General features: G+C 59.0%; 1 protein-coding gene across 2 annotated transcripts; it reads right to left on the reverse strand.

The window, feature by feature from the left end:
- Window positions 1-2,104: 2,104 nt before the first annotated feature.
- ISLR2 (immunoglobulin superfamily containing leucine rich repeat 2) lies at window positions 2,105-9,795 on the reverse strand. 2 transcript variants are annotated; one of them, XM_037047072.1, is made up of 3 exons: window positions 9,671-9,795; window positions 6,661-6,767; window positions 2,105-5,292 (listed from the first exon to the last, which is right to left on the reverse strand). In XM_037047072.1, the coding sequence occupies exon 3, from the start codon at window positions 5,282-5,284 to the stop codon at window positions 3,038-3,040; it is 2,247 nt and encodes a 748-aa protein (XP_036902967.1). In that variant the 5' UTR covers window positions 5,285-5,292; window positions 6,661-6,767; window positions 9,671-9,795; the 3' UTR covers window positions 2,105-3,037. The 2 variants fall into 2 exon arrangements, with proteins under 2 accessions (XP_036902967.1, XP_036902966.1); XM_037047071.1 differs by lacking the exon at window positions 9,671-9,795 and having other exon boundaries at window positions 6,661-6,898.
- Window positions 9,796-13,884: the final 4,089 nt, after the last annotated feature.

Genomic DNA, 13,884 nt, shown 5'->3' on the forward strand with positions numbered 1-13,884 from the left:
AGCAGGCACCCATCCTGTCCTGTAGGTAGAGCCTTCGGGCCCAGCTTTGCTCAGGGAGCCTGAGGCCCAGCTGAACAATGTGTGTTCATCCCTAAAAAGCTTGGCCCAGGACAAAGTAGTGTCAGAACTCACAGCAACTCTGCACATTCCTGTGGGGACTCAGGATCCTGTCGGGGAGGGAGGATCTCCAGGAGAGTCTCCAATCCTGAGGACAGTGGGGTCAGGAAGGATCCCTTCTTCCCCTTCCCCCATTCCTATGACCAGAGGGCCAGGTTGGACCAAAAAAAGGACGTAAGGGACCCAGCCAGGCCTGTGCCTAAAAGCAATTATGTGGGTGGATTTTAAAACCAATCACAGGAATCGGGCCAGTCCCCCAAAAGAAGTTTTTTTCCAAAAGCCTGTATTTCTGAGCTGTGTCCTTGACAGTGGGTTGGCTGAGGGGCAGGGCTGGAGCTGTGGCTCTCAGAAGAGAGTTTTTGCCTAAGAGAGCTTTGCTGGTCTGGGAAGGGAACCTGGGCTCCAGCTCTGGGAAGGGTCATCAGAGTCACCACCTCTGCCGGAAGACAGGCCTGATAGCGTGTCTGGAGCTGGGCCTGGTCCCCCACCTGGCCTGGTCCAGTTGGGAAGACCTAGCACCCACAGAGAGAGTAGAGACATAATCTTCATCTGCTCCCTTCATTTCTATTCCTTTCCTCTTCCGTCTCCCTTCCTGGCTTCACTCCCTGTCCTACCGGAAGATTCAGCTGAAACACACAGATGGCCCAACCACAGCACTTCAGGCTGATCCAGATGCAGAGCAGGCGTCAGCTGGGGATCCGTCCCTCGGTCTCTCCTGTTCCCCACCCAGGAAGCTCCATTTCTGAGATTATGAAATCAATGTGCTTTCAACCTGATTCTGCATGTGCGCCCACCTTAGACCATCAGGCTGCCTCAGACACCCAGCCGGTTGTCTGAGCACCATTCCCTGAGGACCGCCCGCCCCCCATCCCCCGCCCAGGCTTGTGCACAGACTCAAGGTTCCTGGGCTTAAAGGCACCAAGTTGTCCAGTGGAACCGGCCTTGCCAGGCTGCCCCTTTTCTGCCCTCCATCATTTGCCTGCTCTGTGATTTGTTATTTGTGACTTCTTTTGTGCAAGCCACAGCAGTTTTGCCCTGTGAATCTCTCCACTGGCTTCTCAGAGAACTAAGAGGCTGGTGTTGAAAACAGGAACGAGGCAGTACACACACACAGCTACATCCCATCGCAGAAACAGGGTCAACCCGAGGAGAATTGCGCACACCCCCTGGAGTCTCGCGTTCAGTCTGCAGATACCCGCCCTCTCCTTGCCACCAGCCTCTCTCTCCCGCGAGTTTCGCCCCTCCGCCCCGGAGCTGGGGGCCCGGGGAGCAGGCGCGGGGTGCGCACACCGGGCAAAAATCACTGGACAGTCTAACAAATACGAGATCTCACAAAGGATCCCAACGGGAGGGGCCTCGGAGCTCCTTCCATCTTCGGTTTCCTCCCGCACTCCTCCCCCAGGCTTCCTCCTTCTGTCCCCGACAAAGAGTCACCGAGCCCAGTTCAAATCGACTGTTTTATTGACTTTACATACAGACACACCTTTAGAAAAGGGCGCGGCCCCGGGGGGCTACTCCACCCCGGGCCGCGATTGTGCTGCGTTTCGCGGACCGGACGCCCGAAACTCCCCACCCCACCCCCAGTGTCTGCCCTCAAGCACGAAGACAGGACCCCAGCCAGAGTCGCCGCGCCCCGGCCCCCCTCCTCGGCCCCCCTCCCTCCCCGCCCGCCCCCACACTATAAGGTCACACTTTACGGGACACAGACTTTTCTCCTACAGAGCACGCTCGTCTAGGACGACACGCCAGGCAAATACTATTGTCGCGGAAGAAAGGGCGGGGCAGGGAGAAGGGGGCGGGCCGAGGGGCTCTTCCCCACCCGGGTCCCGCTGCAGGTCACTCGCAGGCTTGGTGCGAAACGGGGCGCGCGGCTTCTCCAGGAACCCGGCCCCGGATACCGCAGGTGCTCCCTGTGGCCCCGGAGCTAATCGAGATGAGGTGTGAGCCCCGTGCAGCGGTGGAAGTGGAGCTGTCGAGTGCACCAGTCTCCTGAACCCCCCCACCCCCACCCCACAACGAAACTGGCTCGGGATCAAACTCGCACCCTCCGTGGAGAAGGCGTGAGGTCCCGAGGCGCTTTAAGTTAGGTTGAGAAAGCAGGAAAATACGGACCCTCGCCCCCGAAACACACACGTACACATACACACAATTTCCCCAGAGGCTGGGAAAAGAGTGTTAGCACCAGACTCGGAGCGTTGCTGTCTTTGAAAACAACGAGAGTATGAAAACCCAAGCGGGGAGGTGAAAGGCGCCCGGGGCACCCGCCTGGGCTCCAGCGGGTCGGAAACGTAGTGGGGCAGGGGGAGTGGGGGGACGGGGAGCGGGCACGAGGGTTTGGCTCCCAGTCACAAGGGGGCTTTAAAACTAAAAACTAGGGAGTTGTCACCAAACCCTGGCTTCTAGGACAGGCACTCTGGAAAGCGCAGAGTGGGGGTTGAGGCGGACCCTCCGAGCGCTCCACTGTAGGGATGTCTGTCGGGGGTCCCGGGCCTGGCCCTAAGCCACAGTGTCACCGCCAGATGTTTCCCATGTTTTCTCCCCTTTCCTCTGGCTCAGGGCTCACGGTCGGGCGGGCCGCGGGGCAGACGTCGAAGATAATCGCGTGGGAATGGAGAGGCGTGGACTTTGCCTTTTGGTCAGCGGCGGTGTCTTATACTGGGAGAGAGGAGCAAGGAACTGTGCTTGCTGGAGGGAATTCAGTGCACAAGGATAATAAGGGTCGTGGGCGAATCGGGGCGGGGTGGGGGCTGGTGAAATTGTTCCACTCCCCACTATAAATCCCCAGGAGTCACAGTTGGGGGTGGGGGCGGTATGAGGGCTGAGTAACTGGAGGGGGACATAAATCCTGCCAGGCCCAGATTTCTGATCCCAGGCACCCTAGGCGAGGGATGAAACTGGGCGGGCGGGGCGGGGGGCGGGGCTAGCCCGCTGTCTGCCTGTAGTTGCCGTTAATCTCCTGGGCAATGTCCACCGCCTCCGCACCCAGGGGCAGCCGGTCACTGTACTCTGAGCCCGCCTCGAACTCCTCGTGGTTGGCCTTGGACTGGGACTCCACCAGCGAGCAGGCCGCAAGGCTCTCCTCCCTCTGCAAGGCCCCACACGGGTCCCCCTGCTCTGCGTCTTCGTCAGGGACCTCCCCGGGGGCCTCCTCTGGCTCCTCACCGCCAGCTTCGCCGCCTGCTGGGTAGCTTTTCTCGGACTCGAGGTAGGAGGCACGCGGGTCGAAGTCGGCGGCGATGCGTTTCTCCATGGGGTCGGGAACCTGCGGCCGCAGGATCAGACGGTAGGGCTTCCCCGGGTGTTTGGCCAGCAGGTGGCAGCAGGCGGCGCCCAGCAGGGGCACGGTGGCCAGTACCAAAAGGAACACGCTCACCGCCACGATCACCAGCAGGGAGGGCAACTCCTTTTTGGTGGCGAACACCACTTGCACGTGGCAGGCCTCGCCTGCCTGCGCCAGGCACACGGAATAGTTGGTGCCAGGCCGCAGGTCGCGGAACCAGTAGGCGTTGACGCCTTCTTCCACGCGCGACCACTGAACTGCCGCGCCTCCCCCGGCCGGGCACAGATAGAGACGCCGCAGCGGCCGCTGCCCGGGCAGCCCGACTCCTCCAGCCCCGCCAGGCCCCGGACCCCAGCGCGCCGCCAGCGGCGTCAGCTGCACCCGCGCCTCCCGCTCCGCCACGTCCAGCGCAATGATGCCCAGCTCAAAGACGTGCGGCTTGAGGTCGGCGCTCTGGTTGAACGCGTGATTGGACACATACCGCGAGGGGTCCCCGTGGCCACAGCGCTGCTCCTCTGCGGGGTCTGCAGAGACCTGGTCTTCCGCCTCCTCCCCCTCTCCAGCCTCCAACAGCCCCGCCTCCATTTCCCCGAGGATGCTACCCCGGGCTGGGCCTTGGCCTTTGATTTTGCCATCGGACTTGGAGGACAGAACGCTGTTGATTCGGCCTTTGGCTGTGGACTTACGCTCAGAGGTCGGAGTCTGCACGTCCGGGTCTCCCCCTGCGTTAGGCGCGTGCTTTGAGGGCCCGGCAGCTGCAACTGCCACGCGTACTGACGTGGAGTTGGTGCCTAGCTCGTTGTGGGCGCGGCACGTGTAGACGCCTGCCTCTTTGGCACTCAGGAGGGGCACCAACAAGGAGCCGTTTGTTAGAGCTAGGAAGCGCGGGGTAGCTGGGGGCGCGGGCCACGCTGGTGCTGGAGACGGGGTTGGGGCCTCCGTCTGCGTCGGCTCGTCCCCATCTCCTTCCCCATCTCCTTCCTCGTCCCCATCTTCCATCCCGTCCCTGTAGTCCTCCCCGCTCAGGACCGGGGGCTCTAAGACTACGATGCCACCCGGGATCTGGAGTTGCCATTGTAGGCGAGGCGTGGGGTGTCCTTCGGCGACACAGTGAAGCATGAGCACCATGCCGGCGCTCAGGGGGGTGCCCGGAGCCCCAATGGGAGGCTCGGCACTCAGGTGCACACTGGGTGGCGCACAGGACAGAGCCGGCAGGCGGTGCACCGGAACCCCCTGCAGCGCGGTGGGCGTGGCGCACGCAATGGAGTCGATCTCAGGTAGCGAGACTCGCGTGCTCTCGGCCCAGGCCTGCAGCCACAGGAGGCTGCAACCGCAGTGGAAGGGGTTGTGATAAAGTTGCAGATGTGACAGTGCGCTCAACGCGTCGAAGGTGCCGGGAGCCAGTGTACGCAGCCGGTTGTTGTTAATGCGCAGGGAGCGCAAGTCGGGCAGCGCACCGAGGGCGTCCCGGGGAAGCGACCCCAAGCGGTTATGGTTCATTTTGAGCAGCTGCAGCGCGCTCAGGTTACGCAGGTCGCTCCACGGGAAGCTGGATATAAGGTTGTGGCTCAGGTCAAGGTTCTTGAGCTGGCCCAGCACCGCCAGCGCTCCGCGCTCCACGGTTCGAACCTCGTTGTGCGCCAGCCACAGCGACGTGACTTGAGTGACGTCGGCGAAGGCCCCGCGCCGCAGCACGGTGATCTTGTTGGCGGAAAGACTAAGCGTGGTCACGTTAGCTGGCAGTCCTTCCGGCACCTCGCGAAGCTCCTTGTACGCGCAGTCGGCGAACTGGTGTGCATACTTGTCCACGCAGGCGCACGGCTCGGGGCACGCTCCCGCGACTCCTAGCAGCGCCCAGGCCAGCCACGCTACTCGCAAGGGCACCATTGCGGATCCTGCAGGTGAAAGCGGGGAAAGACTGGAGGCGATTCACCCAGTCCCACCTTCCTTGCCCTATCAAGCTCTGCCTCGGAAAACCAGTCTAGAGTAGGCCCCAGGGCTCCGGTGACCTCCTCTACGCCCAGGCGCCTCTCTTGGGCATGGGTGTAGCACAGTAAAAGTCTCCGGAATCAATGCATGCTCCCCCCGCCCCAAACCCTGGCTTCCTTTTCCAGAGGCCTTCCACCTTGCTCTTTTTCCCGCCTACCTGCCCCTCTCACCCTGGCGCCGGCCAACCCTGCACAGGCTCGGCCGGCAGATTGCCCGTCCGCCTTGGGCTCTGCACGGACTCGTCTGTATTCCTTCCTAAACCTTTGTTTAATCCCATGAAAGGGATACAGAGAAAGGGTATTGTTTTTGTCTGTGACTGGTGTCGTCCCTCGAACGCTTTGTCTCGTGTACACCACTGGTACACACGCCCACGGACGAGAACAACAGCGCAAACACACGCTCAGGCGCCGCCATCAAACCACCAGTTTCCGCGGTGGTTTAAAGGCTCACAACACATTTTGTAGACGCACAAACGTAAAGGCACCCAGACACAGAGACGACATACCCTGGAGACTCATTGTTCTCTCAGCTGAGCCCAGCATTTGTACAGGGTTTCCACAATGGTGCAAAGCGCTTTCCTGCTCATTGTGGGAACTGACAGACACAAGGACACAAGTCCTCACTCTAAACGACCCACACACAGGGCACAAGCACACACTGGCACGTGCACACAGCACCCCCTCCCCGAGACTAAAATCCCAGCGGATTAGCAATGCGGAGAATTTGCAGCCGGTGGCAAGAGCCGAGGGACCCGCAGAAGCCGACTGGCAGACCCTTCAGCCGCCCCAGCCTGAGCCCCGGAAGCTCCCTCCAGGAGAGAACCAGGGTTGCTCAGTCAGCCTTCCACCTGGGGAAGGAGGTCTCCCCCCTTTCACGGACCGGGAGCATGGGAGGAATGTCACTAAAGGTCCTCCCTGCGCCAAGAGCCCGGGCGGCTCCCAAGGAACCAGACGGGCCCCTAGCCCACACGGATCATGGGGGCTACCATGGGAATTAAGAGAAGGTTCAAGATTTTGCCCCTTTTCTGAAGCTCTACGGTGCTCCAGGGACCCTTCTCCCAGCCACACAGACGCACTTACACTCAGGCTCGGGCCGGGCAGGAGGTCAGCCCCTCCGTCTCGCCCTCGCCCGTTTTGAAAGCCCTTGCTCCCCACTCCACCTTTGCTCTCTGGGGAGACCTTCTCCCCATCTCTCCCCAATGTCACGGGGTCCAGAACCCTAGATGGGGTCTATCCCCACCTGGATCGAGATTGTGGGGCGGTCCGGAGGCTTACCCGCAGCTCTTTTGACTCCCCGGGTGCTGCCTCGGGCGTCAACCCCGTCTCCAGACTTCACGTCTCCGAGCCAGGACGACAGCCCAAGGGCGCATCTGTTGCTGCGACTGCGGGAAGACAGGGGAAAGGGACGGGTACGTCTGGGGTCTCCCCTGGCCGTGAGGTCCCACTTCAGTTTTTCCTTTCGTGTCTGTTCCCCCCACCTCTCTCCGGCTGCAGATTGATGAGAGTCCGCGCGCGCTCCCGGCTTGGCAGGGACGCGCAGAGCCTCTCCCATCTCCCGAATCATCTACATTTGTTAACGCCATAGAGGCTCTACCCCTCGTCCAGACGCGTTTCGGTCCCCACGCCCACCGCCCTCGGCTAAGCTTTTGCCAGTTCACTGCACCCCATAACCCATGTCCCCCCACATTTACACACCTGCAGACGTTGCCGCTAGTCCTTATCGCATCGCTCCCTCCACACATTCAAACACGTTAGCACAGACCCTCACCCCTCTACACAGTCGGCCTTCGCACGTTAGAATTATCCACCATCATGTAATAGCGTCAATGTGTGGAGTTCTCACTACCGTTCACACACATTTTCAAAGGCACACCTTCACCCAGGAGGACACTCGCCACTTTCCGCCTCCCGCACGCTCACACATTCACCCGCACTCACCCTTGGAGCGGTCCGCCAGGCCCCAGGAGCTTCGCTGCTAATTGAATGAGAGCTGCTTTTACGTCCCGCAACACGTGAGACAAAACGTCCTCGAGGAATTTGGGGGAAGGCAAGGTGCACAAATAAAGGGGGATCGTGTTTTGTGTTTAAACTCTTTTTGCAAATGCACTTAGCGGAGGAGACAGACCTCGAGTGGGATGGGCTGAGCGGCGCGCAGTCGGGCTCGCGAGGACCCTTCCTTCCTGCAACCCCCCACCCCCTCTTCCCCCCCTAGTCGCCTCCTCCCCAAGCCGCGTTCAACACGATGCATAATTTATAGTGTTAGCAGAGCACCTCACCCTCCCTACCATTTCTGCCTGAATCTGGGCAGGCACCTGCCCAGGTCTCTCTCCGGCCCGCCGCCCCCACGCCTGTCCAATCCGAAGACGGGAACGCAGGGCGCTGCAGGGCGTGCGGGGAAGTGATGTCCCCTCCTCAGCCCACCGCGGACCCTGCCTAGCCTTTTAAGCCCGACTCTTTACGTCTGGTCTTTTGTAGCTGAACTAGAGCTGAAGCCCCTACGGCCCAAGTGGCTGGCTTGTGCGCACCTCCTGGAGGAGCCGGGTGGGGCGCGTGGGTGTCAGGCTCGGCTCCCAGTAAGGCTGCCTGCGCGCACCCAACGCCTCACCCTCAGTCCTGGACAGCTAGAGGCGGATGGGACATCGGGGCTGCAGCAGACAACGCTGCCCAAGGGATGGTTATAAAAGGCCTGCTCCTCTTGAGCTCTGTGGGCTGGGAACTTAAGGCTTGAGCACCTCTCTCCCTTTCATATCTTCACAGCCTCAGAAGCAAACACACCTCCAACCTCACACACGTTCCCACAGTCTACGCCGCCGTCGCCGCCCAGTGTCTCACACGTTCACACCACACACAGCCAACCTCAACACACTCCAGCACTCTCTGTTCCGGACTCTCGCTCCCTGTCTCTGGAGAAACCCCGACATTTCTTTTAGCGACATGGAGGCAGAGACGCACGGGGGATGTTAGGCATTTGGCTAAAACCGGATTCTTGTCCGCCCGCACGGTCCGCAGCCTGGAGACAGAGTTGCTGGCCAGAATCGGGACACGGGTACAGGATCCCGGACACACTCAAAGCCCTCACGTTCCCCGGTCCGTTGGGGCAGCGCTAGGCGCCCCCAGCCCTCAGCCTGGGTCGTGAGGAGTCTCTGGCAGTGGGTCGATGGCACGGGTTAGGGCCCCCTGAGAAGCTCAGTCTCCGGATTTAAATGTGGAGCATTTTAATGAGCTAGGGAGGTGGGGGAGGGAGATAGGAGAGAAGTACTGCTTCTAAAGCGATCGCCCGACCCTAGTTCCGAGGATCCTTTGTAAATTAAATATGAACCAACTGGTGCAAGCAAGCTCCGCGTCCCTCCCTCCCTCCTCCTGCCGCCGCTACAGGAGGCCAGGCGGGCTGGGACCAGCGCATCTCCCTCGGCCCGGAATTCAGAACCCAGAACTTCATTCCACCTGCGGCTGTACTCCCCACGGCGGACCCAGAGGACGGCGGTGGAGGGTGAGAGCACCCTGACCCTGTGGCGGGACAGGGCAACGGGTCCCCAGGTCGGAAGCGAGTCCCTGCCGTTTGGGCCCCGCTGGGCCAGGGTGTGGCGCAGCCGGCGGACCCGGCACAGCCTCTTTGTCTGCGGAGTAAGGGGGTCTTCCCGGCAGCGTTGTCCACGTCTTGGGAAACTTAAGGAGGCGGTTCAGAAAGCCTGCGCCGGGGAAGAGGGGTGTGGAGGAGGCGGAGGCCCGGCATCGAAGGTGGAGAGCGGGGTCCAGATGGAGGGTCCCGAGCCTTCCCGGGGCGGGGCGGGGCGCCCAGCGCGGAGGTAGGGATTGGGGTTCCGGCGGGAGGGCGCGCGGCCTGTGGACCCTTCGCCCAGTTTCCACCTCTCTTCCTTCCCCGCCCCCCACCCCCCAGGAGGCGGACGGAGAGGCGGGCGGGCAGGGGACAACTTGGAAGAGTTCAGGGACTGTAAGACCGAGAGGCTAGAAGTGGAAGTCAGGATGCTTTCGCTCACTCTCCGCAGAGTGTTTCTCGGCATCGCAGGGACCCGTCCAGCCAGCGTGCCGGGAACCTCCGGGACTCGCTGGCGGATCAAGAACCCTTTCCCTTGCTTTCCTGCCGGGGCTGCAGAAACCGGAGAAATTCAGCAGGGAGATAGTGCTCCAGGCGTCAGGACCGCGGCTCCGGACGCGGTGGCCACCCAGCGAGGGCGCGGATTCCCGCGGGGCCCTGTGGTTCCCGCCCACTCTCCAGCGAGCGCTTTTGTTCCCCGAGAGTGCCCTGGGGAAAGACAACCCTTACCCCAGCCTTCGGCCCCCGAGAGCCCAGGGCCTGCCTGCCCCGGCAGCCTGAAGGCCGAGTCGCCCCCGGCAAGGTCCGCGGAGAACCGGGGTAGGAACGAGATTCCGGGTTCAGCCTCTGGGCTCGGCTGGAATATTGAGCGCTCTGCTTGCGCCGCCAGGCGCGCAGGAGCAGTCTAATGACTATAATGTTAATAATGGTACTGTAACCGATGGGCCGGGGAAACGGGAGCTAAGATACCACCCCCACCGTCGCCCACGTCTTTGATCGTTAAAGAAACAGGCCCCTACTCAGGTGGGTGGGAGTAGGTGTGAGGTGGGGAAGGGGACAAGGTTCAGAGCCGCAGCGCGGGGCGGGGGTGGTGGGGCGCAGGGAGGGTGGCAGACAGGAATCTGTGGGAGCCAGGCTAAAGCTTTTTGACTAGGATGGGGTTCGGACCCTAGACAGACCCAGAGGCACAGAGAGGGAGCCCCGGGCAGCTTTTTAAAATTTTTTTTCCGGGAACGACCTCTAATGTAGATGTTGCGGAGCCCGACGGTCTAAAGGGTGCGGCGGGTCGAAACCAGGGAATCTCAACGGGTCCTGCCGAAGTCTGTTCACGCCCGCCCCCTGCTGGACACCGCCTGCAGGGCACCGAGGCCCGGAGCAATGGTTGGGGGCGGGGGCGCGGAGAGGACCGCCGCGCCACGGCCTGCTGCAGCGTCCAGCTCCGCAGACGCAGTGGGGCAATGTTCTGAAGTGGGGGACTCTTAACCAAGGCACCAAAGCTTTCCTTTCCGTATCCACCCAGCCTAAGTCCCAGGAATCTGCAACCTCCTTACCTGCGTAATACAGGTACAGCCCTCCTCTGTGACCTTACTGTGTTTCCAGCGCCCAGAGCATAATGTACAGCGCCATCTGAATACTTGGTGAAGGAATAGTCCCAGGCACGAACCAATGAGCTTGCGCCTCCTGGGGCAGAACTTGCCTGTGCACCTTCTCAATCCTCCCTCCCTTTTGGTTGGGCCCTTTCTCTTTGAGCCCCGTTTGAAGCTCTAGAAAACGGCCCTCGAGTCTCAATGACCTATCAAATGTCCGATGTCTGAAAAAGAAAGTCTTTTTGGCTCCTAGTGAGGCAAAGTAAACTGCAGTTGAAAGTAATGGATGTCTGAATAAGGTTCAGTTGCAACTACCGTACTCAAAGTTGCACATGCCTTGTATTTGACATGGCACCTGGGTGATTTAACGGATGTGAAGAGGGCCTCCGGAAGAAGAGCCAGGGCCCAGGAGGCCATCAGATTTACCCAGCATGGCAGCCTGCTCAGGGGACCCTCCCCACGGCTGCCCTACACTCAGTGCTTTCCCACCTCTCAGCTTCTGTTGTCCTGCCCCCTTACCCTCCCAACACACATTCACAGTGTTCCCAACATTTTCAAAAGCTGCTTTCCCTCTCTAACTTCCAGCAGAAAGCCCACTCCTCTGTTTATGACCCCCTCCCACCTTCCATCTCTCCTTTCCCTAATATACACTCTACAGTGGTTAGGAGGAAAGATGGTAGCGTCAGACTTCACCATGTACTAGCTGTGTGACCTTGGCCAAGTTACTTAACCTCTCTGTGCCCAGGAAAAAAGGGCCGTATATAAGAATAAACCCACTTTTACTGGGTCGCTGTGAGGAATAAATGAGTCAATGCATGCAGAGCTCCTAGTACCTAGCCCTTAGATAGTGCTTAGAAATGAGCTAGTATTTTTTGAACAATAGCTAGTGTTAGCCATCATTGTTTATTGCCTTGCAGAGTTGGGTTCAGGTAGGGGGAGATGTTCTGCCGCACACGCCCCCACATGCTTTTGTCTTGCCTCCTGCCCAGGGGAAGGACCTTGGCCCTGCCCTCCAGTGTCCCTCCTCACACCCTCTCCCTCCACACGCACTGAGGCACAGGTAGCAATCAGAATCACTATTAGTATTTGTGAAGATTGCTAGTCTGAAATACTTCCCAGATTCTGATCCTTTGGCTTTCTGTGCGCAGGTTTCCAAAGAGACCCCTGCAGCTACAGCTTTGGTGGAAGGTTTTTAATTAAAACCACAATCTGCTTAAGTGTTTACTGGGCTCTGTGATTTTAATTATCTTCTAGGGAAAACCAAAAAACTCGCATTTACATATGAGAAGACCGTTGATTCAGAGGAAAGTAGCAACCTGTGGCAGTTGGCTGGGGGCAACCGGGAGGAGCTTCCTGAATGGCTCAAATGAAGCTTGACATTATGAATAACCTGGGATCCAGTCTGCAGCCTTCCTCCTGGTGCCTTCAGGAAATCCGCGTAGCCGCTGGCCAGGCCCTGTATTGCCATCGCAATTCATGACAGCTCTTTCCGTGGCATCTCAGGCGATCGCCTTGGTTGGTGCTTGTCCACTGAAGACGGGGAACCCCTGCCCGTAGTAGGCAGCACTTCTGCCCGTGAGGGGCAACATGCACAGCTGTCCTACCCGCTGCGGACGGGACTGGCTCTGCCTCCACAGCAGGGGAAGCGGGGGAGGGAGGAAAGGGAATCACTTCAGATGCTTCATCTGCAGGTATCAGAATTCCCGTCTCAATGTGTTTTAAGGGATTAAGTGTCATCTCACCAGCAGGAAGCAGGGCAGGCTTCAGGGCTGATGGACTGAATGACACCAGCAGACCCAGTCTCTCTCTGTCTCTCTCCTCTGCCACCCTTAACAGGGTTGGAGCCTGACACTTGTGTTCCTTGGTGCCACTGCGGGGCTCAGCAGCAGCTGGGGCCACATGCTTATGGGTAACAGACTAGTGGATAGAGAGACTAGATTCTTTCCAGAAGCCACAGCCTCTCCTTAGGTTTTATCAACACGTACTGTCTTAGGACTCTCCATCTCTGAGCCAATCAGTGCCAGAGGGTGTGGAATTAATTGGCTTGGAGTAACGATTATCTAGTCCTGAATTGGATGTTGAGCAGTCAATCCCAAGCACGAAATCCCCTTTAAACAGAAGCATTGGAAAATTGCATGATCAAAGTAATCTAATATTGTGTCAAAATGAATTGAAATGAGACTGGCCATAATTCCAGTGGACCATATTACACAACCCCTTACCTGGAGATTCAACCAGTCCATGTCCACAGTGTGGGAGCAGGATCAGGGCTCAGTGTGTGAGCAGGATCGGGGCTCAGTACATGAGCAGGATCAGAGAGTTCTCTTGGATAGGTGTACATACAAACTAGAGGGTTGTCTGCTTTCGCAGAATTCTTGAAAGGATAAAAATGTGTTCTTTGAAATGTCTGTGCTGGGATCCAAAGCTATTTTCAGAGCAGTGAAAGCTTTGGTTTCCAGCTGGGTATTTATGAACAGGAGATGTTTAGGAATTCAGAGATGATCCTACATGACTTCACATCCTGAACATGTCACCTGATCCTATGACCAAAAAGAGAACCGCTTTATTGTCGAGGTGGAAAACAGAGGGAAGAACTCTACCCTGGTCTTATGAGTGGGGAGGCCACCCAAGGCTGCCGGCTTTGCAGACTCGTTGTGTGATCTCCGGCAACTCCTAAGTCTCCGCCCTTGCGAAGGAAGGAGAGTGAGTTGGATGTGCTCTGAGGCCCTTCCAGTGCAGCTGTTCTCTGAGACCCTGGCCCTTTTGTGCTTTAGGAGAAGCCAGTTTGAGGGTGAGTCGGGTCTCCAGGGGGCCTCCACCTGGGCCTCCTGTAGAAGGATGTCTTCGGAAAGTCTGAGGACTGTTGCTGGCCCTACTCCTCATGCCCCTGGGCATTTCCTTTGCTTTCCATCCCATCACACTCTGCACCTGCTTCATCACTTGAGGTCGTCAGCACACCTGGGCCCAGGAGTTAACCCTGTCCCTAAAACTGCTGCTCATTGTTCTGTGGGCAGGAGGAGTCCTCCTGCTATAAAACATTTCCTGAAGGTCCTTCAGGGAGCAGGAGCAGGGCGCGTAAGGGGTGAAGCCATTAGAGATCAAATCTGATCACTGGGTAGGTGTGCGGACCCAGGAGCTCCCTGGCTGGTGGGGGCATGTGGAAGGGGGACGTGACTCTTCTTGCAGCTCTGGCCACTGCTTTCTGCCCTGGGGCCTTCGGTTCTCTGATGCCTGGTGCCATCAGAGGATGTGGAGAGGGGCCACGGTAAACACATGTTCTGAGACTCATTCACAGCAGAGGACTAGTTCAGGAAGTCTCGGTCTGGCTTGTCCCAGGGAGCTCAGAACAGAAATCAC

Source organism: Sturnira hondurensis, unplaced genomic scaffold, assembly GCF_014824575.4.
Source record: "Sturnira hondurensis isolate 20B ecotype Veracruz unplaced genomic scaffold, ASM1482457v3 Scaffold0005329, whole genome shotgun sequence".
NCBI lineage: Eukaryota > Metazoa > Chordata > Mammalia > Chiroptera > Phyllostomidae > Sturnira > Sturnira hondurensis.

Bases quoted from the DNA above. Each gene is read 5' to 3' on its own strand.
- ISLR2 (XM_037047072.1), bottom strand. From the start codon at position 5,284: ATGGTGCCCTTGCGAGTAGCGTGGCTGGCCTGGGCGCTGCTAGGAGTC.